This window comes from Anarhichas minor, unplaced genomic scaffold, assembly GCF_050575085.1.
Source record: "Anarhichas minor isolate MPS153535 unplaced genomic scaffold, ASM5057508v1 ptg000080l, whole genome shotgun sequence".
In the NCBI taxonomy this organism is placed as follows: domain Eukaryota; kingdom Metazoa; phylum Chordata; class Actinopteri; order Perciformes; family Anarhichadidae; genus Anarhichas; species Anarhichas minor.
In genome coordinates, this window is record NW_027466526.1 from 1,118,405 (window position 1) to 1,143,873 (window position 25,469).

The following is a 25,469-nucleotide window of genomic DNA, read 5'->3' on the forward strand; positions in this document are numbered from 1 at the left end:
GCCTGCAAAAAGCATCCTTGAGCAAGCAAGACATTGAACATGTACAAGTTAAGAGGTGCAGTTCTGTACCTGTCCCTGACCTCTGATGTCAAACCGAGACAACTTAAGGAGAATTTCAACACATAATCTGAACATTGATAATGTGTTGTGACTGTTAAAGTGAAATGTTTAAAGTTGATTCCCTTGAAATAACACTGGCAAGTTTCCACTCTGCTTGTGTTCAGATAACAAACCCTTCCCCTAAACCGATTTTCCATGTCACCTAATGATGAAGTTTGATGTCGGAGCAGTTGTAAACAAGGGTGGAGAGCGGGATACTTTCCCTAAAAGCTATTAACATTCACTGAACCCTGACACAGCAGTGCGAACACAGCACAGGGGAGGAGTGTACCAAACGGCAGATGGAAAGAGGGCAGGACAGGAAGACATTAATGATGAATATAAAAAAAAAAAAAAAAAAGAGTGGAACCTGCGTAGCTTGTGGTATGAGCCTTTAGGGGTGGGACTATAGATACGTAAGGAGGTGGGGGGCTGTATTTGTCTTTGTCAGAGAATAACACCATGGGCATGTCTGACAAGTGCCATACACATATCAAACAATCACTCCAACTCTCTGCCAAATATTTGTATGTTGTGTGTTTATGTGTGCGTCCATGGGTTGAACTGAACCGACACAAAGTTCTGAGTGTGGTTTCTTTGCCTGCCTACATGATGAATCCAGGTCGAGGAACGCTTTCATGTCTGTTTTACTATTTCAATGTCGACACGTTGTGCTCTTCATTTTCAAGTCAATAAGAAAAAAAGTAGAAAGCAAACAAAGAATCCAAACAACTCAATAAGTAAATGAAAAGGAAAGAAAAGTGGTGGCTTTAGTATGCGTTGGTTGTGTCCACTAATCCAGCTTAGACTGACCAATTTAGAATTCACAAAATGACTTAAACAAGGAGTGAAAAAAGTGGCATCGTCATTTTTGTATTTCCTAGTTCCCCTTATAAAGACCTGAATGCAGTCATACTTGAAAGTCTGTCGACCTTGCGAGATGCAATTACATGTTCATCCGTCGTTTAGTCAAAAAATGTTAGTTTGCATGCATTCATCATCGCTGGTATGACATCGTTTCCCGGTTGACTGTGAACTGCAGTGCTTGATGTCACACTAGCATATACTGTGGCAGACCTCTATATATCATTATACCGTTTACACATATAATGTCGCATGGCACTGTGTCTCTGCTCCGCCTCTGGATAGAAGAATGGGAGGAGAAAAGAGATGAGGTCTTTGAAGTGGCTGCTTTGAAGAAGCAGAACAGAACCAATGGATTCAGGTGATTGGGAGCTTTAGTAAAAGCCACTGTTGAAATGGAAAAGGGGTCTTAAATTATAAATGAGACTCACAAGTGGCACACCATGACCACACATTTTCATGTCATGCTTGTTTCTATTAGTTGGTACATTCTGGCTCATACTGTAAATTCACCCATGCACAGACGCTTACATAAAGACAGTCAAGCTGGCAGAATGTTTTAGAGCATGTTTGTTAAATTACAACTATCCCTAGCAAGAATGAATGGATAGTTATATCACTAATCAATGTAGCAACTTGCTTTAGTCATGTTAAATATCAGACTGGAAATGAAGTCTGACTTTATATCCAGTTGTATCATTAGATACAACTTTTTATGACTGACTTTGCAATACTCCATCACATATGAGTCTATACCCCAAACATGCACTACTATTATTATGGATTAGTGGATGTGTCGTGCTATGTGTTTCCGTGCATGCGTGCCTAAATCTGCACTGTATGTGGATCGTGAACATGAATTTACACATTACAAGTAACCCTACTTACTATCCACATTCTACACATTGCGTTCAGTATTCCTATTTGTCTTAATCTCTTTGGCATGTTATACATTTTGATTGGCTGCCACAGGCTATAAGGTTTAACAGATTATAGATTAGATAATCCTATTAAACTGCATTTAAACCCTAGTTTCCAAAACACAAGTCAACACATGGCTTAGCGTGTTACAGTACATACATGTAGAAGAGAGAGCGAGAGGAACAGTTCAAGCATGGTTCAAGCTTATCTACATATTCTTTTGCTGGTATTTTAACTTGCATGTCCTTAAAGTGTTCTGAAAATGACTTCAATATTGGTCAATTAAAGTTGAATCGCTCGTACACTTTAGAATGATAGTTTAGATATGTAGCTACTGCCTCTCATATGAACACACGCCCCCTCATGCATCATTGCAGCTTAATGTATACAAATGCTTAACCGTGTGTTGCTTTGTGTCATAGAAAATAAGGATCTAACTGCAGTATAATAGGATCATCTTCATGTGCATTAATCTATTAAACGTTACCCTCCTGCAACCAATCACAATGTGCATGAAGTTATGTACAGCAATAACCGCTTAGATCCCCTTGAGAATATCTGCTAACGCAATGTCCTCATGAAATATGTTGTACTGTATTTACTGTTATGATGTTATTGCTAAAGCCCTATATATATATATTATACCCAATTTTCAAGATATATGTATGCATTGACATCAACAGCATATATCCAGTTGTGGACATCAAACTTTTTTAAGTTTTGCAGTTTGGAGCATATTTTGCAATATTGTTAATCATTTTCTTCACGCTCTCACTTCTCTTCAGCATACCCGTAAGCTATACAATGACAAAGAGGACACTAAAGGTAAACAATTGATAGATTTGTTGATATAAGGGCCATTTGAGGAGCAATTCCAGAAACAATTGTTCTGAATATACAGCTTGGAATGTCGCATAACAAAATGTGTAATTCAATTAGGAAATCAGGTCACTTGAAAGTAAAACAATTTAAAAATAACATAACACCGTAGCAAAGAAGTCGGATTCATTTCTTCATCCCATGGAGAGGACACCCACACCTCATCTACATATTACCATTTATAACCAGACAACACTGTGGTAGAGTCGCTGACTCGAAGGCCCGTTTGACCTTCAATCACATTAGTCCCTCCCCTGTCCCGCCCCATCAGCCAATCCCCTCTGGCTGTCTGCCTCCACAGTAAACCTCCCACCCACCACGAGCCAGTCGAAAACATGGGACGCTGTCCACAACAGCAACTTGAGAAATGAAATGATCAATTTGGAGGAAAATAGATCAAAATGAATGAATGAAACTATATATATATATTATATATATGGGGTCAGATCAAACTACAGCAGGTTTGTTGGAAGAAAAAGAGTGAAACAAAAATAGCGCACGGCATTTGAATAATTTCTCAATGTGCTGGAATAACTGTACTTATTTTATTAAGAAATCAATTAATCATTTGCCATTGTCAATATCACATGACCACTAAATGGATCTGGTAGTGCTTATTCTGAATTGTCAAATGAAAACCACTTTAATTTACTACTTCTCATTTCCCCTGATGTGTGATACTTTTCCTGTTTAGTCTGTCAGCTGCAGGTTTCCATGTGATTAGGCAGCGCAAAACAAATGTTGCTACATTTCCAACAATTAGCATTTACAGGTTTACTGAGATGATGGAGTTTAACTAGAACACAGTTTATTTACACTGGTTGTTTTCATTGTGAATACTATCAATCCCTGCACGACATATGACTGACATCAGCTGACAAAAGAATAAAGAGAGGTTGTCCAATATAAAGAAACTATTCAAAGATTACCATTTTTCTTTAGATTTGTATTCAACAGCTCTGAGTCAAATGTGTTGCTGCTTTGATCCACAGGCATAAAGGGAGAAAACACCAAGCAGTGACACATTCATAAACACATACACACAAGTCCTCCTTCGGTCCCCGACACTCAAACTCTCACACGTTTACACACTCTAACCCATGAACAAACACCACACACAGAGTTTAATTGCAATAATTAAGCAGCTTAATTTAGAGCAACAACTGTTGATGTGGCGCGTCGGCGTCTTGGCAGGTAGCATCATCCTCTCGGATTAACCCAACACACACGGTTGTATATGCAAATATTCTCTCCCAGGCATGTTTACACTAAATAGATGCACATTGATGTGCACATATTGCACATGCATGTCGTCTGTGCGCATGCACACCCGTGGATGTACATGCAAACGCATGGATTTAATGAACAGCCTACACAACCCCTTACACAACAACATATCGGCTTTAACCTACTTTCACGTAGTTTCTGAACTTACTTGAACATGACCTGTGCACGTCTGTGCATGAAATGGGATGTCTGGATACATCAAAGCTTGTGTGCGTGTGCATATACTGGCACATGCAATGTATGTGGTACTTAAGAAAAACATGCCATAGCATATATGGGTCAGACATATAGTATGGATACATCAAAAGTAATTGGCAGAGGGCCTCCGTGTACTGTGTGTGTGTACTGTACATATCGGTTCGTGTATATGAATGTGTAAGGAATAATTGGGAGAGTTATATCCCCTCTTTCATCTTTTCTGAGTGTGTGTGTGTGTTGTCAGGGAGGGAGCGCCTTATGAAGCTTCCAAAGCAGATTGACTGCTGCATATATGAGGAAGAAAATGGATCTGTAGGGACCAAAAAGAGATCTTTAACTGCCCATAGTGCTGCAAGCCACGGGTACTTCCTGTAAACTCAGAGGAGTTAGAGTGAAAGACCCAAGCTGATAATACATTACTGATGCACTGGAACTGTTTTTGGCAGTAACTTTATGTAATATAGATTAAATGAGTCTATATTTGGATGTGTTTTCATGGGAAAGATAAAGAAAGGTTGCCTGTGTTGCTGAAGTACAGATACAGATTCCACTTGTACTTTCACAAACATTTGGCGGTAAAAGGGTTCAAACATCTTTTCCTTTCCTGCTGTGGCTCAACTCCAACAACATGAAAGAAGTTCAGAGTATGTAGCCTGATGTTTCAGTATGTCGCTGTTTAATGGGCAAAAAAAACCAACATGAAATGAATAGTTCAGTAGTGTGTACCCATTTTAAAAGGCAGGCAGTGTGGCCCACTGATTAGCACCACGTTGTTGCACAGTTAGCATGGGTTTTCTCTGTATGCTCTAAATGTCCTAAATGTGATATCCCTGTGACAGTCTGGCAGCCTGTCCACATCAGGGCCTGCCTCTCACCCAGTGCATGCTGGGATATGCTCCAGTCCCTGCCATCCTCAACAGGACAGGCAGATACCGAATAGCAAACAGGAGATAATAAGTAGGATAGATTCTCAAGAGCTCTTAACAGAGCGGGATTCTTTCAGGAGTGAGACTAATCTTATTAGGTTTTTTTTTTTTTTTAAAGCAATCAACAGGCCTTGTTATATGCTTTCATTAAAAAAATACTCTCATTAGTGTCACTTAATAAGCAATGGCTGCAATCAAACAGGAGAGTGAAGTAAAGAAATGCCGTTGTCACAATAGGTCAAATTCATCTGTTGATAAACGGTTTGTTAATGTCAACTGTCCCTCAGTTGAAAGGGACTCGAGCACATCGTCACATTTGGACGGGTGTCACCTGCAAATGTTCGGCCTTTCTACATGATGAATGACTTCACGGTTTAATTGATTATCAAAAGTGTCACCTGTCAATCTGCTCATTAATCAAAGCTTTTCAGCGCTTATTGAAATGTAAAAAAAAAAAAAGAAGAAAATCTTTCAGTATGTTACTGCAAATGATATCATTGTATGAAGCAAGGGATGTCTATCAAATAGGGATTATCCACACTGTCTTGAGATTTGACAGAGTGTTCGACTATCAAGATAATTAACTTGTACTGTACGTCATTAAAAGCACATGAGTTGAGCCGAGGGGAAGATGGATGGCTGATTGGGTGGATGGATTAGAGGACGGGGAGGTTGAGACACAGAGAGAGAGTGTGTGTGTGTGTGTGTGTGTGTGTGTGTGTGGGGGGGGGGGGGGGGCTATAAGGGGCAGATCTCATTTCTGTATGCTTCAGAGACCCCGAGAACTGCGGGGCACTAAGGGCATTACACACGCACGCACGTACACACTCGTCTCAACATTGAGATTACATATGGAAATGAGTTACTATTAAAAAGTCATTGAGGTGGTAATGGTTAATATCAGCTGTCAAAGAAGTCGAGGCAGTGGACACACACACACACACACACACACAAATGTATGATCACAAAGAGGAACACATGCAGTGCTATGGTTGTGTTATTAATCAGACGTAATAAGGTTTAACTCTCCCTAATTCATGGCCGTTGACCTAATTTCTTTACATGCTGCGTGTGTGTGTGGGTGTGTGTGTCTGTGCATGCACTCGCTTGTGGAGCCACTAATTTGATAAATAATAATATGTCTGGTCAGTATTTATGGTAATATATTCATGACCCACCAGCAGGCATCCTGTTTGTGTTTGTTAATTCATTTAGCCAGCGTGCGTGTGTGTTTGTGTGTGTGTGTGTGCGCACACGCACTTGTGTCTAAGGAATTAGTTACTGTAGAAGGCCTGGACGAACTTCAAACACACCCTGCGTGTGTGTGTGTGTGTGTGTGTGTGTTAATTAAGTTAGTGAGTGACCCTATAATATATTGCGTTTGTGCATAACTGTATTTAAATTTGCAAATGTAATTGCACGTTGTGGGCATGAATTTGGTCAGTGGCTCTGTAAACATTATCTTATTATGTAAATATTAGTATTTTTATGTAAACATCTGAGATATTTTGTGTAATAAAGCTTTAGACTAATGACTGTGGTTTGTTTACCAAGTGAACAAGCCAAGGAACAGAGAGGCCATGTGCTGCCCATCCTTCCTCTCACTACCTTCCTCTTCCTCTTTTACTCATCTCCCACTGAACATAGCAACAACACTTTGACATACAAACTCTTTGACTCTGGGGACACATTTGTTCAACCCACATCAGGCGAGCTCACAGGTCACTGGAAAAGATCTGTCGCAAAACACTTGAGTTATCCCAGATGTTGCATAATTAAATACACAAGAAATTCAAAACCATCTAATTTACAATGTAAAATACTTGTAGTTCAGGTCAATAATTGATGATGTACAGTACATACTCATGAATATACATACACCTAAATGTGTGGAACCTGTTCAGTCATAAATCTACATGAGAATTCTCTCTCTCTCTCTCTGAGGAACGAAGAAGCTCTGTGGGCTGCGTGAGTGCAGGTATGCACAAGAAGATGCATTTCAGATGAATCTCTCATGACAGTTAAAGCTACTACTGCAGAAACGAAAAGCTGAAGAGCAACGTAAAGCACTCGCTAAAGTCTAGCTACTGGTCAAGAGGGTTGACAGCAAAGCGGAGTTCTGCAACAAACACACACACCAACACAAACACACACACACACACACGCAATGTGGGTCGAGGGGAATCAGGCATAGGGTTTTCTGCAAAGTGACAGATGTGGCGACAGCCATCCAGTCAGGCAACACTCAACAGCTTCTTCAGCTGAAGACCGGGAGTGACATTTACTGAGGCTATGGAGAGAAAAGTGTCAGCACGCACACACACGCACACACACACACACACACGCACAAAGAGCAAAATATACAAACACTTAGTAATATGTGTAAACGTGTCCTCAGCAGGACAATATTTAATTCAAAAGGGTATTCTGACACATTTCACCTTTAACAAATACTGAGCCTCATGTAAATGAAAAATGTAAGTAGGCCATATGGCAATTTACATCAAATTTGTATTAATTGTGCAACCGTTTCAAACATATTACTGTTTACATATGCAAACTTAGTTTTGCGTTTCTCCATTAACTCTGTTAAGGTTCAACTACAAACTAATGTCAAATTCTTGTAAAATGGCAAAATGTTTCTCAAGATGCATGTACATCAAGTTCAACAAACAAACTACAAAACTGACTCTCTTTGGTGAAGACATGTTGCAGTAAAGAACCGTTGGGAATCAATAGTTCTTGCTGTCCCAATATTTGATGAGATGATGAATATCGTCACAGAGCAGGAATCACAGAAGCTAAATGCACCACAGCAAGGGGAAAACAGAGAGAAGAGGGCAGAGCGGTGCATGCAGAAGACATGTCCTAACATGTACCGGACATGTTCTGTAATGTAACCATCCGTGAAAGTAAGAGAGTGAGTGTGTGAGTGTGTGTGTGTGTGTGTGCATTTACATGTCATGCTGCACAACATGGTTCTTTTTTCCTCCTTGTAGATGGAAACTTTTTCCCCTTTTAACGAGTCTGTGTCTATTCTATATGACCAAAACCTTTAGAACAAAAGTGTGAGTGTGTTTCATTTAACAGACCTCCCGCTTTTTTTTCATGTGTTATATTTGTGTTGAAATTTGTTCAAAATCTTTCATTTTTCTTCTCCCCTTATCATTTCCCTTCCTACTGAACTTCAATTTACTATTTTATCTTATTTCTCTAACCCTTTCCTCACCGCTCTACTTCTCTTCTCATTTGTATTGTTCCGTCATCGACTGCAGCCGTGTACTTCCTCTGTTCAGGCTCGTTATTTTTCAGTTCGAGTATTTCTCTGCTCTCCTGTCAATCGTGTCAATGTAGTATCATAAACTTTAATCTACCATCCACTGCAAATCATATGCCATAGTCCACACAACATGGTACAGTAAACAAAGGACGTACCACTTTAAATCAAAGGTGAGAACAATTAATCATGTTTATCTCAGCTGAATCTTGTGTTGTGGAAATCAACAACTTCTTTGACCTTATGCACCCCGTTCAGACCAATTCCAATGTATGGCATTTACCAAGGCGCTCCAGATTTGTACTTTTAGAATTGGAAATAGAGACTTCTTCATCTTCAGCTGAGAACTGGTAAAATATTTTCTTTCTCTTTCACATCAAAAGCAGAGTAAATCCAGGCTGCAGAGTAGCACGTTTGGTATGGTTGACAATGCCAGCTTCCCACCCACTTACTTTATTTGCATTTTGTGCATGAACAAGCCATCTGATAACACTGCAGACAAAATAAACACAATGAGCATAGACTCATTATTTAGATAGCATATTGGATGCAGATCATATTGCAATTCAAATATCACAGGTCTTCAGACACAAACTTTTAAACTAGTGCACAGTTTGAAAACAAGTACACAACTTGAAGCTGCATGAATAAATGTAGCTTCATTTTTATCAGATGTAGAATGTAAGTTTTACAAACGAGACTTTTTTGCTCATTCACATCTTGTAGAACATACATTGATGAACAGTGTCTACTTACAATATTCCCATAAAGCAGTTAATTTCATAAGTTTAACTTGTGTTTAGCACACAATACATAATGAGAGGTAAACGTAAAGGCATTCAGCTGCCTCCATTATTCTTGGTAATAGCGTTGTTGACTTGCCATCAAACTGTAACGCTGCCAAATGAATATGATCAGAACGTGCTAAATAAAGCACATCAAATTCAAACTACAACACATCTCATCTCCCACAGTTATTATCATCTCTACAAACATGCAAACACATAAAGGAGATTACATATGCATTTCAACGTGCACTGTTGTCTAGCTGTGTATGAGATGAATTATTATCTTTAGACTGTTGAGGGACAAAACAAAGGTTGTTTGTCAATGCCAAGTACAACCTGAAGCACAGAGTGAGTTGGGCTAAAACAGTTCGAGGGAACATTTATTAGAGGACATATTTAGTAGTTTCCAGCATTTGCTAAATATTTCTCTGAGCAAATGTCTGTCTGTTAGTGTGTGTTTGTGTGAGGATGTGCGTGTGCATTAGCTGTCCCCCCCTGTAGCCCTTTCATGTCAACCAACACCAGGGGCTCGTGGCTGTGGCCACGGGGGGTCCACTATGTGCGAACTGGTTCCTGCAGGGGGTGTGAAGAGACCCCCTGATGGTATCAAAATATATACCACAGGGGGACAACCATACAAAAACACCGTGCAGCTCTGTAAATTATAATCAGACGACGTGGGTGTCTTCTTCTAGATATACACGATGACGGTAGATTCTGTCATTCCTGTTGGTTCTGAATACAAGATAGAATAGGATGATTGAACAGGAGGGAATAGGAAAAAAGGCTCTTACTCAATTCACTGTGCGCTGAATTGTTCACGCGTGTCTTAAGTTCAAAGCAGTAATTCGGAAACAGTCTTCCGTCTGTAAGAGGATACTGAAATAAACGTTGACTGACGACCACCACTGGGTGGAAACAATTTTATAGGAAAGGAAGCTAGTCTTCTTGTTGTGGAGTAAAAGAAGCACCCCGCTGTGTTCATGCCTCCATCAGTGGAGGACACCGGCCCTGTTTAGACTCAGCATTAACACGAGTCTTGGGTGAGCCGATCACAAGTGGACAGCAGTACATGTGTAAATGCGCCCAAGACGCATTGAGGACTAATTGAGATCCGATCGCTATTTTTCCATAAATCCACAAATGGGCAAAGAGGTGGACTGGCGGTGGAGCTGAGGTGGGACCAGTTGACGTAGCAGAGCAGTGGAAAGCAACCTGTCACTCAAAGTGACCACGCCCTAAATTATGCATAACTTTAAGCCTCAATATGATTTAGATAGGAGAGTTACATAACAATTAGCTTTAGAGGCCAAGACCATTTTGTGTACCAGGCTGTAAACAGATGTATTCTTCACTCTTGGAGCCAGGGTGAAGAATACATGAACCACACCAACATTAAAAAATGAATTAGTGTACAAATAATGGTTTGTGTATTTTAGGGCCTAAAAGCCTTGAAAAGTGAGACTGGCACACACACATACAGCATGTAACAGCATTCTACGCATCATGAGGTGGTATGTGTCTGAAATGGGGGAAAGAATGTCTCTGAGCCTAAAAGTAGGTAATAGAGGCTCAACATCAGAAAGCTAAATAAGTGAGAGAAAGATTAGAAAAAAGAGGCAGAGTGGACAGAGGAGTTACACACAGACCTTGAGATTGCAAGAAAGGAAGAGAAATAACGTGAGAAATGTTAGTCAAAGACGAAAAGGAGACTGATAAGACAAGAATCTGATTAAGTTAGAGAGATGTACGCAGAAAGAGATAAAGTTAGGAAAATGTAATTAAAATAGAAAGATGAGAATATGTGGGAGGTGGAATTGATTGAAAAGGAGAGGAGATAAAAGAAGGGGAAGCTGTAATGACAGAGGTGGAGAGAGCAGAGTGGAGAAAAGACAGATAAAACCATCATGGGGGAGTGAAGCGATGGAATGCATTCGGGCAGGAAAACAGACAAACACCAGAGCAAAAGTGGGGCAGTTGCATAATGTTTTAGATTGAGCACGGCCAAATATTCTCAATATCTCTCTGACTTCCCGTTTCTCTCTGTCTCTCGGTCTTCTCAAGGGGCTATCCTTTAGAAAAACAAGGAGAAAAGCATCCTCAATAGGGTTACAACCATTTCTTTAAGACTTTAAATGAAGATTAGGCTACATGTTGGGACTCAATGCAAATATATTTTAACAATGTACAACTGCAGTTTCCTTCTCGTTCTCTTTCAGTCTCACTGCTCAGGCTTTCAGGAGTCTCCCTCTCTTGATTCCTCTCTCTTTCACAGGTAATGAGTAGTGGTGATAACAACATTGATGTGAGCTTCAGGTTGATTAAAGGTAGAATAACCAATTAATGGTGATGTGTGTGTTAAGTGGGTGTACATGTGATGCCTGTGTGGTAAAAGATAGGAGGCAAGTACCTTAGAGAACCAAACAGAGAGAATGAGTTCCCCTCTTGCTAGTATGCCAGACTATGAGAGGTATCACATTTAAATGAACCGTCTTTGAAACAAATGTACACATGTGATTGTAAACGTGTTGAATGTGTCCGTTAACAGTACACAGTGACTCAAAGAACAGGATGTCTCTTCATTGAGGCAATTGGCTCTGAAAAACATGTTAAAACCTTGTAAAACAGGTATAATGTGAACTAAGAGGAGATATACGTTTAGTCTGCCCAAGGTCTGACAGCTACCTCTGACCCATCACAAACCTTGCATGACCGACTTTATCGGCATTTTTTGATTGACCCGCTCTAATCAGCGTTGTTTCCAGATGCAGTAGGCAGCTGTTCTCAACAAAAAAAGTAATGTACGCTACCTGCCCATCACCAAACAGTGGACAAACGAAGTTAGTGGCTGGGAAGATATTTCCCAGGTAAATATTGGATAGGCAGGCCTCTGTCAACCTGGAAACGGTGCTAATGACACATATTGGACGACAAGAGGAGACAATAGCATTCAGTTGTGGATACGTTTATTCCCATGAGAAACACACACTGTAGTACTGTACGCCACCGAATAGCCTACTTTTATCATCTACCTCCTTCTGATCCAAATCAGTCTTTACGGAAATCCACAGTCCACAAAATATGCCCCGTGGCAGAAACTTGAATCCACGCAGGTATCTAAAGGGCATTTGTTTTGTGACGCTGCCAAAAAAGGTGAAAGGGTTCAAACAAGGGACTGTGTAGATTAAACGGCCCAATTAATCTCTCCTCCTCCAGCCTCCCAAGCTCCAAGTCTAGACTTCAAAGCAGACGAACTTGAAGACTTGAGCCACTTTTTCTTTTTTTCCCTTTTACACTGCTGTGTGCGTGTGTGTGTGTGTGTGTCCTGACTCATTGGGGCTTATTGAAACAAGTAGAGTTACTAGTTATGAACCAGTCAGGGCAGAGACCAAAGGCTTCCTTTGTATTCCATGTGATATGAAAATTACATATGAAAAAAAACACTTAGCTGAAATTTTTTTGTAGCTCAGGAAAGTAACTCAGAGGAAATACGGCCGAGTGCAAGGACTCCGTATGATGCAAGTATTCATGTTTTTTAAGGTATGGAGTACTAAACTTTGAAATGTTAAAAGCAATCAAAGAAGCTTTGTTGTTTCATTTCAAATATCTACTATTTTGAGCAGCAAAAAAAAAAAAGAAACAAGTATGACGTTTATGTAGTATCTTTTGTGCCTTACACGGACTAACAAGGAGGAAGCTGGTATGTAAACAACAGAGCAGTAGTGTGCTAGGGAACAGGAATACACACAGTGGCGTCTTGAGTGGAGGAACTAAAAGCCAAATGTGAGTCAGAGGACTTACAGCAGTAAAACATTTTAACAGGCACAAGCCTGCTTTTGGTGTGTGTGTGTGTGTGTGTGTGTGTGTGTGTGTGTGTGTGAGAGAGAGAGAGACTGTGTGTGTAAAGCCATCCAGACAATAACAAGGCCAGTGAGCTGAGCACATGGTCCGGGTGTGAATCTAAGTGTCCTACTGCCACCTATTGACTGAAGATGAAGCTGCTCTCCCCTCCCCCACACAGGCAGCAGGGAAATATAGTCTACACATGGCCTTTAATCGAGGGAAAAGACCAAAAACAGGGTCAGAAGAAGAAGAAAATATGTAATGAAAGGAAAGAGAAATGAAAAGAGGGAAAGAAGATGTTTAACAGAGAGAGAAACTGATCCTAAGACTATTACCCGTCTTTCTTTTAGTACCTCAAAAAATAACTTTCAAATCTCAGTAATACATCATCTATTGCTCAGGTCCAATTTTTCTATTCTTCAGCTGTTTTTATTCTCATTTGTTGCCTTTGCTTAACTCTTCACTTTACTCCGCTGCTCTGAAAGTATCTCAAACACTATCTGTTGTACAGGGAGAAAACGCCTCACACAACATTAATGTTGCATGCATGTTAGAACCAATATACCTTATATTTTCACAGAGAAATTTATAGAGTAATTATTCAGTATATATTTGATGTAGCTCCCCTAAACTGTTAAGACTGTGTATAGAGCTGTAGATTTATTATCGGGCCGTTACATTTACAGCAGTAAAGGAGCACAGGGTTGTAAAATGGTGCATTTAAAGAGCGGCACTATGGTCAAGACTACAGATGTTAGTTGTAATGCTGTTGATCACTCGAAAAACGATGTATACAGCTCAAGATATACTATACATCTAGCAGTATAACATAATAGGGCACATTTAGTACCACGAAGACATATAGAGCAATATAAGGGAAATACTACAGTGAAAAGTATGGTGTTTATCAAAGGCTTTCACAGATTTTGATATTGTGAAGAGGGGAGAGGTGTGGACACAAGTTCACAGAGGACAGAGCAGATGGTGTCTGCTGGACTTACACAATCTTTCTCTCCCTCTCTCTCTCACACACACACACACACACACACACACACACACACACACACACACACACACACACACACACACTGGTGACATAATAGCAGCATGCCAGGTGTGCAGTTGGTGGCCTGCAGTCTGGCATTGACTGTGAGTTGTGAGTGTGTGTTCGTGTGTATGCCGTGCTCCCTTTGTGTGAAATGGGGCCCCCTATTCACGAGTCTCTGCTGCCAGCTTGGCACTAAATCACAGGACAACACGCGCACAACACACACACACATGCACGCGCACACACCACCCCGTGTTGCCTTTTTGTCCAGCCCACGGAGAGAATGAAAAGAGGGCAAACAAGAAGACGGAGGCAGAAAAGCAAGTGAAAGATGACGGCAGTTTATTTGAACTTTAAGAGAAAGAGACAAAGAAAATATATTAAATATGGGACGAGAACGGGCGCAAGAAAAATAGAAAATAACCGCTGCCTCCTTTCTTTAGTGCGTCAGCGTCTCTCGTCCCACCAGTGAGCTGACTCAAACTGAGAATTTGCGCATACACACACGTGACAAAAGACAAAGACGCACACAAACAGCATCATGGCCATGCATAATGAGTAGTGGTAGAGGTGAGACTGCAGATGGGTTGTGCCCAAAACCTTGCTTGAAGAGACTGCATGAGGAAACAGAGTGCCCGTGCGCGTGAACTTTAAATGCTTGTGTACAGTGTGAATGAGTGTGTTTAAAGCCAAAACGAGTGGCAGTTACCAAATAGTCTGATTGGTATCAAGCTGGTGACAATAATGACACAAGCGATGAAATATTGACACAGAGACAAGGAGGGACAGAGATGGAGAGAGAGGGACAGCAGGCACAGGCAGCAAGAAGCCGACTGAGAGGTGGAGATACTCTATCTCAATTGTGTCTCCCTTGAATGAGAAACAGAGCCACATACAAATGCTTTTCAATCACTCCCCTGCAACCTGCCATGGCAGCAGAACCTACACCACTGACCTGGTACGGTACGGTGTGTCAACCTACAACAAATACTGGCAGTCAAGCTACCTGTTGATAAATAGCGCACGGTTGCAACAGGACAGATCATCAGACCGTGTTGGGAGCCGATTGGCTCTTTGGCGTCTATCCGGACCATGAAATAAATTCACTAACAATACATCTTTTTTTGAAGCAGACAATTTCTATCGACTACTTCTACGTAGTAGTTCTTCCTGTGCTTTTCAAGAAAAGCACAGGAAGAACTAATATCATTAACAATGGCTCAGTCCCAATGCCACTGAGCCAGCATGCACAACACAGCGCCCTGACACTGCAACGCCTGAACTGAATGAGGTCATGATTAGTGTTATTAATTACACCTGCGTAAGTCAAAATGTCTGCTGTGAAAAATCCCCCGACTGAATTGACTACTGCAGCAACAAAAGGACTGCGTGGACTTTCACTGGGATTGTGTCATTTAATCATGAAACAGTCATTTAAGAAATGCTATGATCACAAAAATAAAATCCCCAAAGACTTAAATTCTATTCATAATGGTTTGTTGTCAAAGCGTATTAATTCAATGTTGATGAAGTGAAATAGTATTAAAGACCAACTACAGACTAATCCACATCACAGTATTCTTAATATGTTAATAAAGAATTATACAGGAGCACCAAGAGGCTTCCCTGATTCTGTTGGATCGGCCTACTTGTGTCACAGAAGCTTGCTGTCAGCACAAGCCTCGTCTTCTGTACAGACAGTTTGGATGTTTAACAAAAGATACGACTTGCATTGGAGGCTTCATGCAAACTCATTTTAACTTTGGGGTTGTACAAATGGAGAGAAAATCCTTGAACCTTTTAGTGTTACGCTTTACCCACAGAGCTATACTGAACATTGTGTATCATGCTCAACGCATAAACCTACACAGCAATAGTTAATCGGTAGTGGTGACATATGCTTGAACTCTGGTGTGTGTGTGTGTTTGTGAGTGAAGATCTGTTTTGAGTTTATTGGCTACACAGGAGCCAGATTATGAAAAACTGTTGCAGGAGTCTGAACTGTGCAGAAAAGCACACATGGAGAAACTTCTGTCTGTGTGAAAAATATCAGCAACTTCTCGGGCTGGAGGAAATTCAGTAAATCCATTTTTAGCTTCTCCATGAGAGCTTTCCCAGAGGACAACGAATTTGACTGCTTACACATACACACACTCTCTCTCTGAATTCAAGTTAGTGCTTGCATGCTCAGCGTTTTTCCACAAGGTCTCTTCCAATAGACGGCACTTTGATCGGGGTGACTCAATTATGATCAATGTGCTCCTATCAATATTTCAGCTCCCTGCCTGAGTCCGTTTCCACTCTTCTCTCAATCAATCAGAGACAAATTAGAGCTGAGCTATCTTTTCATCCTCTTACCTTTATCTCTTTTACTTTAAAAAAAACTGCAGAAAAAACCCACCCGGTACCGTCAACAGCTACTGAACATGACTCTGTAAATCTTTGAAATGACACATTGTACTGCCCTGCTCTCAATAGCCACAGCCTTTTCTCTGCTGCCGGGACGATCGACTGTCCTCAAAGGGTTAATTTACCTTTGTGCTCATCTAATCTAAAAGGTGTAATTCAAATTCAGCCACACAACTTAAACACACAACCTGGAGGACCCACTGACCCAAAGGGGACAATTCTTGGCAGCCTCATCCGGCCGTGTGTCACATATCTGCAGCAGCCGAGGTAAACAGGAGCCGACACCTGTCACAGATGTTGGAGCTAGCCAACAAGCTAGCCCACATATCTGTCTGTCACATGTCATCGAGCTGGAACCAGAAAACTAAGCAGTGTCCTTTCTGCTAATATCGGTTTTTGACACTGATGCCATCAGTCATGTGGGAATGAGAGGGGAAGAGCAGATGGTATCTGTGAATACTAGTGGGTACATTTGCCTTCAATGAATTATGGTTACATAAAAAAAAAAGGCTGAATAAGATTTACAAAAAACAAAAAAAAAGCGATTATAGTGCCAGTTTCACGTGCTAAAAAGAAACTCATGCTCGTTGTTACACACATTACATTCTCACTGGTTTTGCTTAGAATCTAGTACATCAAACGTTTTTTGGTTTTCCTTAAATAAGGGAGCAGAGCACCAGCTGTCCACATCTAGAAAAAAAAAAAGCAATATTGATGATACGAGGTTTCACTTGTGTGTTGTCATGAGGCCAACACTCGCTAGAGCCCAAAAATCAAGCTGTGTCGAGATGGCTGAGACGCATTATGCGCACTAATGAAGTGTGTCATGTGGGAGTGATAGCAGTGTGTCTGTAGCTATGAGGCGTCACTTCCTGTTTTAGATGGGGCCATTTCAAAAACACCCAAACTGACGGTTTAAAATGACAGGGCGACAGCCACAATGAGGGTTTGAGGACCACAACAAAAATAGAGTTCCCCCGCTCTGTCTGACTGGCCCCTCGTCTCCTGTCACATTTCTCAGGCGGCCTCCGTGTTTACAGGACAGGTTCCAGAGGTTTCAATGTGAAACACAAATGTTAGTGAAAAAGAAATATGAATATTATAGTTAAGCCTGGTACTGCAGTGTATTGGCTGCTCTGTAACGGGCATCAGAAACACCTCATGAAGCGTGTACGGTTGGATTCATGTTTATTTAGTCCCCAGACAGACACACCCCCATGCTTAATTATAGGCTTGGTCACACATCACATGACCACTGAGAAATTTGCTGCTCTCCTCTGATGAGCATTTTTGTCCAAAATTGTTTACGGCACAGTTGTTGTGAAGCTTTTAAGAAGTGTAATTTGGAGATTACTGTAACTAATAATGTAATGTATATGTATGAAGTTAGGACTGAAAAGAGCCATGAGAGAGAGAGAGGGAGAGAGAGAGACAGAAGAACAACAGGAAGACGTGAGAGAGGACAGAAGTGGTTAGGAAGAGTATGAAGGCAGGAGATGTTGAAGTTTAGAGGACTATAGGAAAGTGAGGAGGAGGAGAACAAGACCGCTGGAGGTTGGATGGAGGTTGTTTACCTTTCATCTACTGTACTCAACTCATGGAGATGATCCGCCATCTCCAGAAGTGCTCACCCAGAGGAATATGGTAAATATTTCTCTACTTACAGCCGTTTCACATAAACCTGAGGATACACACTTCTGTGCCAACGCACAGTCCAACCCACACTCAATCCCATGTCTCTGTCACGCACGTGAAACCCCACACTCCCCACCCATACACACCCACAACCTTGTCATTTTCTATGACATCTCCAGCCTCCATTACCTGCATACATTAACAAACCTCTCTGATGTTAAAAATTATACATTCATACATTTGAATAATTCAGATTATTTTAAAAGCCGTGCACTCCCTCACTCTCTTTTTTCCAGATGGAAAGAGAGCTATTTACCTCAAATCGCATTTGAATAAATCCCATAAATCCTTTCAAAGTTCCTTGGGATAAACCAATCAAATACCCCCAACGCTGGCTGACTGGCCAATCAAAATTAGCATTCATACTTGCAGCCTTTTTTTTTTTTTTTTTTATTCAAAAGACATCAAATAGCAAATCAAATTGCAGCGCCTATTTGTGAGGCTCAATTTGTTTGAGATAAGAAAAATGTGGCTAATAGAGTGAGAGTGAGAGAGCCATAATGTAATTCCAAACCTAACAAAAATATTTGATGGAGTAAATAGCCTTTGGTTTATAAACGTGGTAGATGATTCTATTTGTTTAACAAAAGAGGAATACATTATGTGACGCACAAAATATACATCAGAAGGGTATGGACGCCCAAATATTCCTTGGATGCTTATCACACGCCTGTGTGTGTGTGTGTGTGTGTGTGTGAGAGAGAGAGAAACATTCACAGCATGGCCAATATATAGCAAAATATTGTTTGTAGAGCAGCAACAGTTATGTTTACAACAGCAAAGTCACGATATAAAGTCATTAATATCTCACTGGAAACTAATGTAAAATGTCAATAAAATAAGCAACATTTCTGAGAGAAGTTTATAGAGAATGAAGAACACAGACATCCGTCAGTATCAGTCAATCCTTCTGTCTGCTTCGTCTCAGCCGGCAGAGAAGTTTACTAAAAAAAGCTTTTGGACAATCGTTCATGCTCTGCTTGTGTAAACATGTTCACAGATGTATTGATAAATGATTGGCTTTTACTCGCAACTATTTTATTTCGTTTTGGGTGATTATACACTGATTGAAACATAGTTATGAATATTACATTCAATATCTGCCAGTAAAACCCCTGAAATGTTCCACACTGTCCCTTACAGGTTTAACAACTGACACACGTGTTTTGTAATGTGTCCACCGTAGAGAGGAATAGAAAGATACTGAAACCTCATCTCTCTCATTACCCATCTGCATGTCACGGTCTTCTTCCAACTGTCTGTGAATCATGACAGGCGGTAACCTCCAGCTTCCTCTTTCTCTGTTTTGAAAACAACAACTAACCGTCGCTGACATTCATGTTTCCTGCGTTTTAACGGATTACACGCACACACACACACACACACCCTTTATATCTGATCTCAAAACTGAAGTTCCTGCTCCGTGTTCTACAACTATGGTTAACCAACGTCAAGTCTAGCAGTTTTTACATGAACATGCAAATTGTACATGTTGGTTTGATAACTAGGGTACATACATTTATTTATTCATTCATTTGGGGTGGCCAAATCTTTATGTCACAAGACAGTAGTACAGGCCCCGTTAGTCACACAGCGCAGGCTTACCAAAATAACAGTATGCCCCCCAACTTTTCTCAAACAAGTGTAAAGGGCAGGTGTATCTTCACCCTGCACTGTCACCCACATCGAACATGTGTGCACACACACACACACCACGGTTCAAGCAGCTGGTGAGTTTGCCCTTGACTGCCCACCCCCGGGCTCCGCAGTGCCATGGATGCAGCTGTTTTAAAGAGTTCTGAATGGGATTTAGAGAGCCATGTCCTTGCCAAGGGTATATTCTGGTTTTTCATTACCAAGATATAGACTGAGTCTGTGAGCTGTGCTTAGTGAAGCTGATCTTTGCTATTACTATAAGCGCACTGTCAAACATCGTACAACTACTTGCGTATTGATCAAATGTATAAGCATCCATACCAGGTGGAATACCTCGTATCAAGTAGCATTCTCATTAGATTTGTTCCAGAAGGGATTTGTATTTATATGTGCTTTTTTTTAGGTATTTATCTGTAAGAGCACAATTGGAGGGAGTCTGAGACGTCAATGACTGCTTCACTGTGATTGTTGTGTACATGATAATAAAATAAATTGACCATTGAACCTATTCCTTACATCACAGCTGTGTTCCTGCCACAAAAGGAGTTTCAACTGCTGTGCAGCATCTTCACATCTGTTATGCTCGAACTACAGACTTCCGGGTTAAAATGAAGTTCTCTTATCGGTAACTGTATTAGCACTGCTGTTGTGCTTTTTGGCTGCAACAGAAAGTCACAACACACAGTGGCCACAAGTCATACAAATCATAATTTTTAAAGGTTTTTTAGATTGTGATTCTTGTCCCAGCATGAATTTCTGGACAACTGAATCCAGAGTGCCTGCTGCCTCAAAGCGTTCAGAACATCAAACTTAAAACACAGGATGCTAATTTGTTTCTGTTGCATCTGCAATTAAAAACGCTGCTTTTCATCAGCTGTCTAGTGTTTTTAAAAGTAGGGTATCAATAAAGCACATGTACAGGGATGAGGACTTGTTTACTGACACTGAATAAACAAGTTGTACATTTGATTAGGCTTAAACAGCTCTTCTAACAGGCTCATGTTCAAATTGAATAAGTCACAAAGACCCGAACCGTTGCATTGGACATTGGTTTCCAATCCAGTGGAGAGAAAAAGAGGGAAGATGGATCTGGACTTCGTATTTATGTAATGGTTTCAGTGCATGCTTTTACAGATAAATCCCTTCTAAAATGCAACCAACTTTTTTAAAAAGTCATGGATGGATAATATGCTGTGTATAATAAATGCTGTGGAAGTGAGATTTGTCTGATAATGTGCAGACTTGACCTTGACCGACCCGCCTGGGGCATGGCCTGCTGTGCGATTAGGGATTCTGGGAGTCTGCTCTTCAGGAACAGATGCCAGGGCACAACAGCTGTTCATCTGGCATCATCTCTCCAAAAACCTCGTCATCTTTTATCAACACCTTTAATAGCGACACTTCTCCTTCCACAGCAAATGAATCAAGATCATCAGTCGGTATATTCGGACATTCCGTGACCCTAATTGTCGTTTAAGTATCGTTTTTGAGAGAAGACAGCGAGAAGGATCCTGCATATTAACAAATACCCATAATTCAAACTCATGTTGTGACTGTGTCTGTAAGTGGGCATGTGTGAGACGGATCATGTACTCACCCTGGAAAGACTGGCTGGCTCTCTCCACCAGCTCCTCGATGGGATAGCTGGCTAGGTCTCCTCTGGCATGCTTCGTCTTGCAGTAGGTACACGCATTCAGACACCTAGACACACAGCAACAGACAAACAGAGACACGATGAGAGGAAGTGATGGATGCACAGAGCAGTATTCTATACATATATATATATACAGTATAGAACTGAACCCAAAAATATCAAAACGCTTGTATTACTTGTTGCATGCTTAAGGCATTCAAACTTCACTAAACAATGTGGAAATGTGGCTACATCTGATATCAACAAGTTGGAAAGCTAATTTAACTTCATTAATAATTCATATGATTACTTATTGTACTTCACTTTTCTGGCAATAAACTAAACACCGTGTTATTCATTTGCTTATGATGAAAAATGTCTCAAAATTGACTAATAACAATATGTTCACTTGAATCAACTGAACTGAACAGTGGAAATCGGAGGGATTGAGGAGAACACGGTGAGTACACAGCTAGGTCAATAATGTTTATCATGTTTTAATGAAATCTATTCATGGACTCTTTCCCAATGGAGCAGACGCTGGAGAAGAAAGCAGGGAGTCAACATTGTCCTTTCTCTCCCGAACTGTTTAGAAGGACTCCAGCTAGCTCCAGAATAACCGTGGACAGCTGTCTGCTAGACCGAGGTGAGCAATGGAAAGATTAGACTCAATACACTGTTTTGTTTTACAGAAAGTAGAGAAGCATAATTCAAATTGACCGTGAAAGGGAGGGAGTACGACTATGAAGCAGAAAATTTAAGACAGAGAAACAATTAAATGGAAAAAAGGAGAAATACTGCCTCCCACCACATCTAGAAGCACGGCATGGTATAAACTCTAGGGGAGTCTTTGTTCAGGATGAAGGGGGCTTTTATTCAAGAGTTGTCTGTAAATCACTACTGAAAAGAAGGAGGAGGGCCACTGTTAGAAGGGCCTTTTGTATTTACTCCATTAGGGTTTTATTTCTGACCTCCAATTTGTTATACTGGGTTAAAAATATACACTGTTGGTACCACAGTGGTTTCTTTTCACTTACTATTTCACTGTTGGCTTAAATTTCTGGCTACAGCTCTAGTTTGTTGCAGGAAAATGCTGTTGGGTGAACACGAGTTAAACCCTATAAATTAGTTAAATGTGTGTTTTTGGGGATTCAAAAAAATAAAACAAGACCCACTTTCTCATAGAGATATATATATATATATATATATATATATATATATATATAAATGATGTTTCCTCTATTTGCCATGTATATTCATGTATGGTGCAAAAATAGTAGCATTTGGCACCTATAGCTTCAACATTTGTTATTTTTTGTATAACTCAGTTGAGGACGAAATGGAGCAAGGCCTGCCAAGTGTACACCAGCAGTTATGTAAAAAAGCAAACATCACATAAGTACAATACAGCATGTCAAGTGGTGTTTTCACTAAATAATAACCAAACTGTGACCAATGTTGGACTACAGTCCAGCTACTCGTAAAGAAAGCAACACGAGCATCTTTTAACACAGCACCAGTAACGTTGACAGAGAATCAAGATCAAAAGCTTCAATTTCTCCTTATTGAAAGTGTAGCAATGTTGAAATTGGTTTGGTGTGGAATTTATACACTCCAGTGCTATGACTAAAATGCCTCACTAATGATTAACAACCAGAATGCTGTGACGTAAGGCAGCTAGTGGGAGACTATGAAATCAGACAGTTTGTAGATAACAAGTGTAAAGCCTGTATCTGTGTGTGACAGACTCATGGAGAAATATCACGGATTCCCCAGAAGATCAGCGCATACAGGCCAGCAACTCAGAACTCAGGGTTAGGTAATAAGGCCATCAGTGTATCCTCATAGTTTCCACTACTCAATGAAAGAAGTCTTGAAGCCGCTCTGGGAAGAAAACGAAACAAAAGCGAGACAATCAGCGCCCACGGCGGACCAGCAAAGCCGGACCTGCTGGACCAAACGCCACCGAGAGAGGAGTCATCTGCCCAATGAGGAGAGGGAGGCCCGGGTGGAAGTTAAACGAAGCAGGACCTAAGGCTATTCAACCACACTGTCGGCTCCTTGCTCATGTCCGGTCGCAGGAAAATGCAGGCTAACCCAGCAGCGGGAGGTCGGTGACCGTTGTGCCCACATCTTTACAGAAACATGGCTGTATTGTCGGATCAAGCCGACTTTGAGGGCGGACAGCAGGACTCCGTGGGATGAGAGGAGGCAGACTCTTGTGTTCACATCAATGATGCTTGGCGCTCAAACGACGTCCAAGTAGATGGACAATGTTTCTCTGATGTGACGATGTCCGCCGTATTATCTCCACAGAGAATTGTTTTGTTGCTGCTGCTAAAAGTCCCCCGGATTCCTTTTTTTAATCTTTATTCACCACAAGAAGTCACTTCTGTTTCTGTTTTATCATGTTTGTCTCATGGAGCAAATGGGCTACAACTGCATGTTGTTGTGCAACCCTGTGTTGCATAATGACAATACATGATCCTTGAATCCAAAATGTATTTCCCAGAGGAAAGGTTACTTGAGACTATTCTTCTACGGTGCACATTCACACCACTGCCGGCTACTGCTAGATACTGAGCCGATCAACAAAGCAGCAATGCAAGAAGGTCTAAGGAGAAACACCAGGAGCATTTTTACATGTCAGCAAGAAAAAAAAACAGCTCCACTTAACTTAGAATAGAGCTATCTATCCATCTGTCCGTCCATCTCGCCCTCTCAGGCTATTGCTTATCGGCGTTGAGGCCACTAAAGATGGCAGCTAGGTCAGAGGACCTAGCTGTGGAGAAAACAAAGACAGATGGGGCCCTGCATGTGCACGCAAACACACACACATGCACCACCAGGGGGTCCATCCATCCTAATGTGATCAGGCCCAGCTGAGTGGATCACACCAACATTAATCTCAAGAGACAGTCAGTGGCCTGCTCGGGTGTGTGCGCTTTCATCAATTATGTGCATGTGTGTTCATGTGCCTGTGTGAGTGTGCTGCTGCTGCTGCTTAGCATTAGTCCAGTATCACAACAACGCATTAGCAGTTTCGACCTCACCATCAGCCGAAACAGACTGCGACAACGAGTCAGCACCCTGAGACTGACAGTGACTGAAGGGGAGGAGTGGTCGGTGTCTCTCTCTCTCTCTCTCTCTCTCTCTCTCTCTCTCTCTCTCTCTCTCTCTCTCTCTCTCTCTCTCTCTCTCTCTCTCTCTCTCTCTCTCTCTCTCTCTCTCTCTCTCTCTCTCTCTCTCTCTCTCTCTCTCTCTCTCTCTCTCTCTCTCTCTCTCTCTCTCTCTCTCTCTCTCTCTCTCGTATTCAAGTTGTGCCGAGCTTCAGTTCCTTAATTCTGGTCAACTTTTTGTCTTCCATACTACAAGGGAAGAGAAAGAACAGTTTGTCAATACGGTTCAATTTCATTTTATTCCACCCAGCAACAAGGAGAACTTTGAAACTACACAATGATTTCACATTAATGTTACGTTCGTGAAAAAGGCGCCATTTATGACGAAAACACCAACACTAACAACCCCCCAGTGGTATAAAGGAGAACTACTTCTCTAAGTAAAAAAGAAATAAAACTACCTCTCCTCCTTATCAAGCCTCCATCCTTTCCCTCCTTTGTTTCAGTCCTCTCCGCCTTCTGTTTCATCCCAGTTAATTAAACCACAGAGGTAACTGTTGTACCTGACAACAGTGTAGGTCGTCAGTGTGTTACAATGAGAGAGGCCACCTCCCCGGCGTGTGTGTCTATATGCGCATGTGTGTACAAGAGCGAGAGACTATTGTGTGGTTGCAGCCTTGAAAAGGTAACAAAGAAAGGAAAGCCCTGAGGTTCCTCTATACATTGGTAAACCTCCCTTAACACACACACACACACACACACACACACACACACACACACACACACACGGTTTAGGTTCCCTTTGGAGCGGCTCCCTTGTGCTGCAT

At 41.2% G+C, this 25,469-nt stretch overlaps 1 protein-coding gene across 1 annotated transcript in view; it reads right to left on the reverse strand.

Annotated features, from left to right (window-relative positions):
- Nucleotides 1-25,469, reverse strand: part of cdkal1 (CDK5 regulatory subunit associated protein 1-like 1) — a 200,574-nt gene that overhangs the window by 96,394 nt on the left and 78,711 nt on the right. The window contains exon 8 of the mRNA XM_076081315.1: nucleotides 21,488-21,591. Within this exon, the coding sequence (XP_075937430.1) occupies nucleotides 21,488-21,591 (104 nt within the window). The remainder of the gene's footprint in view (nucleotides 1-21,487; nucleotides 21,592-25,469) is intronic.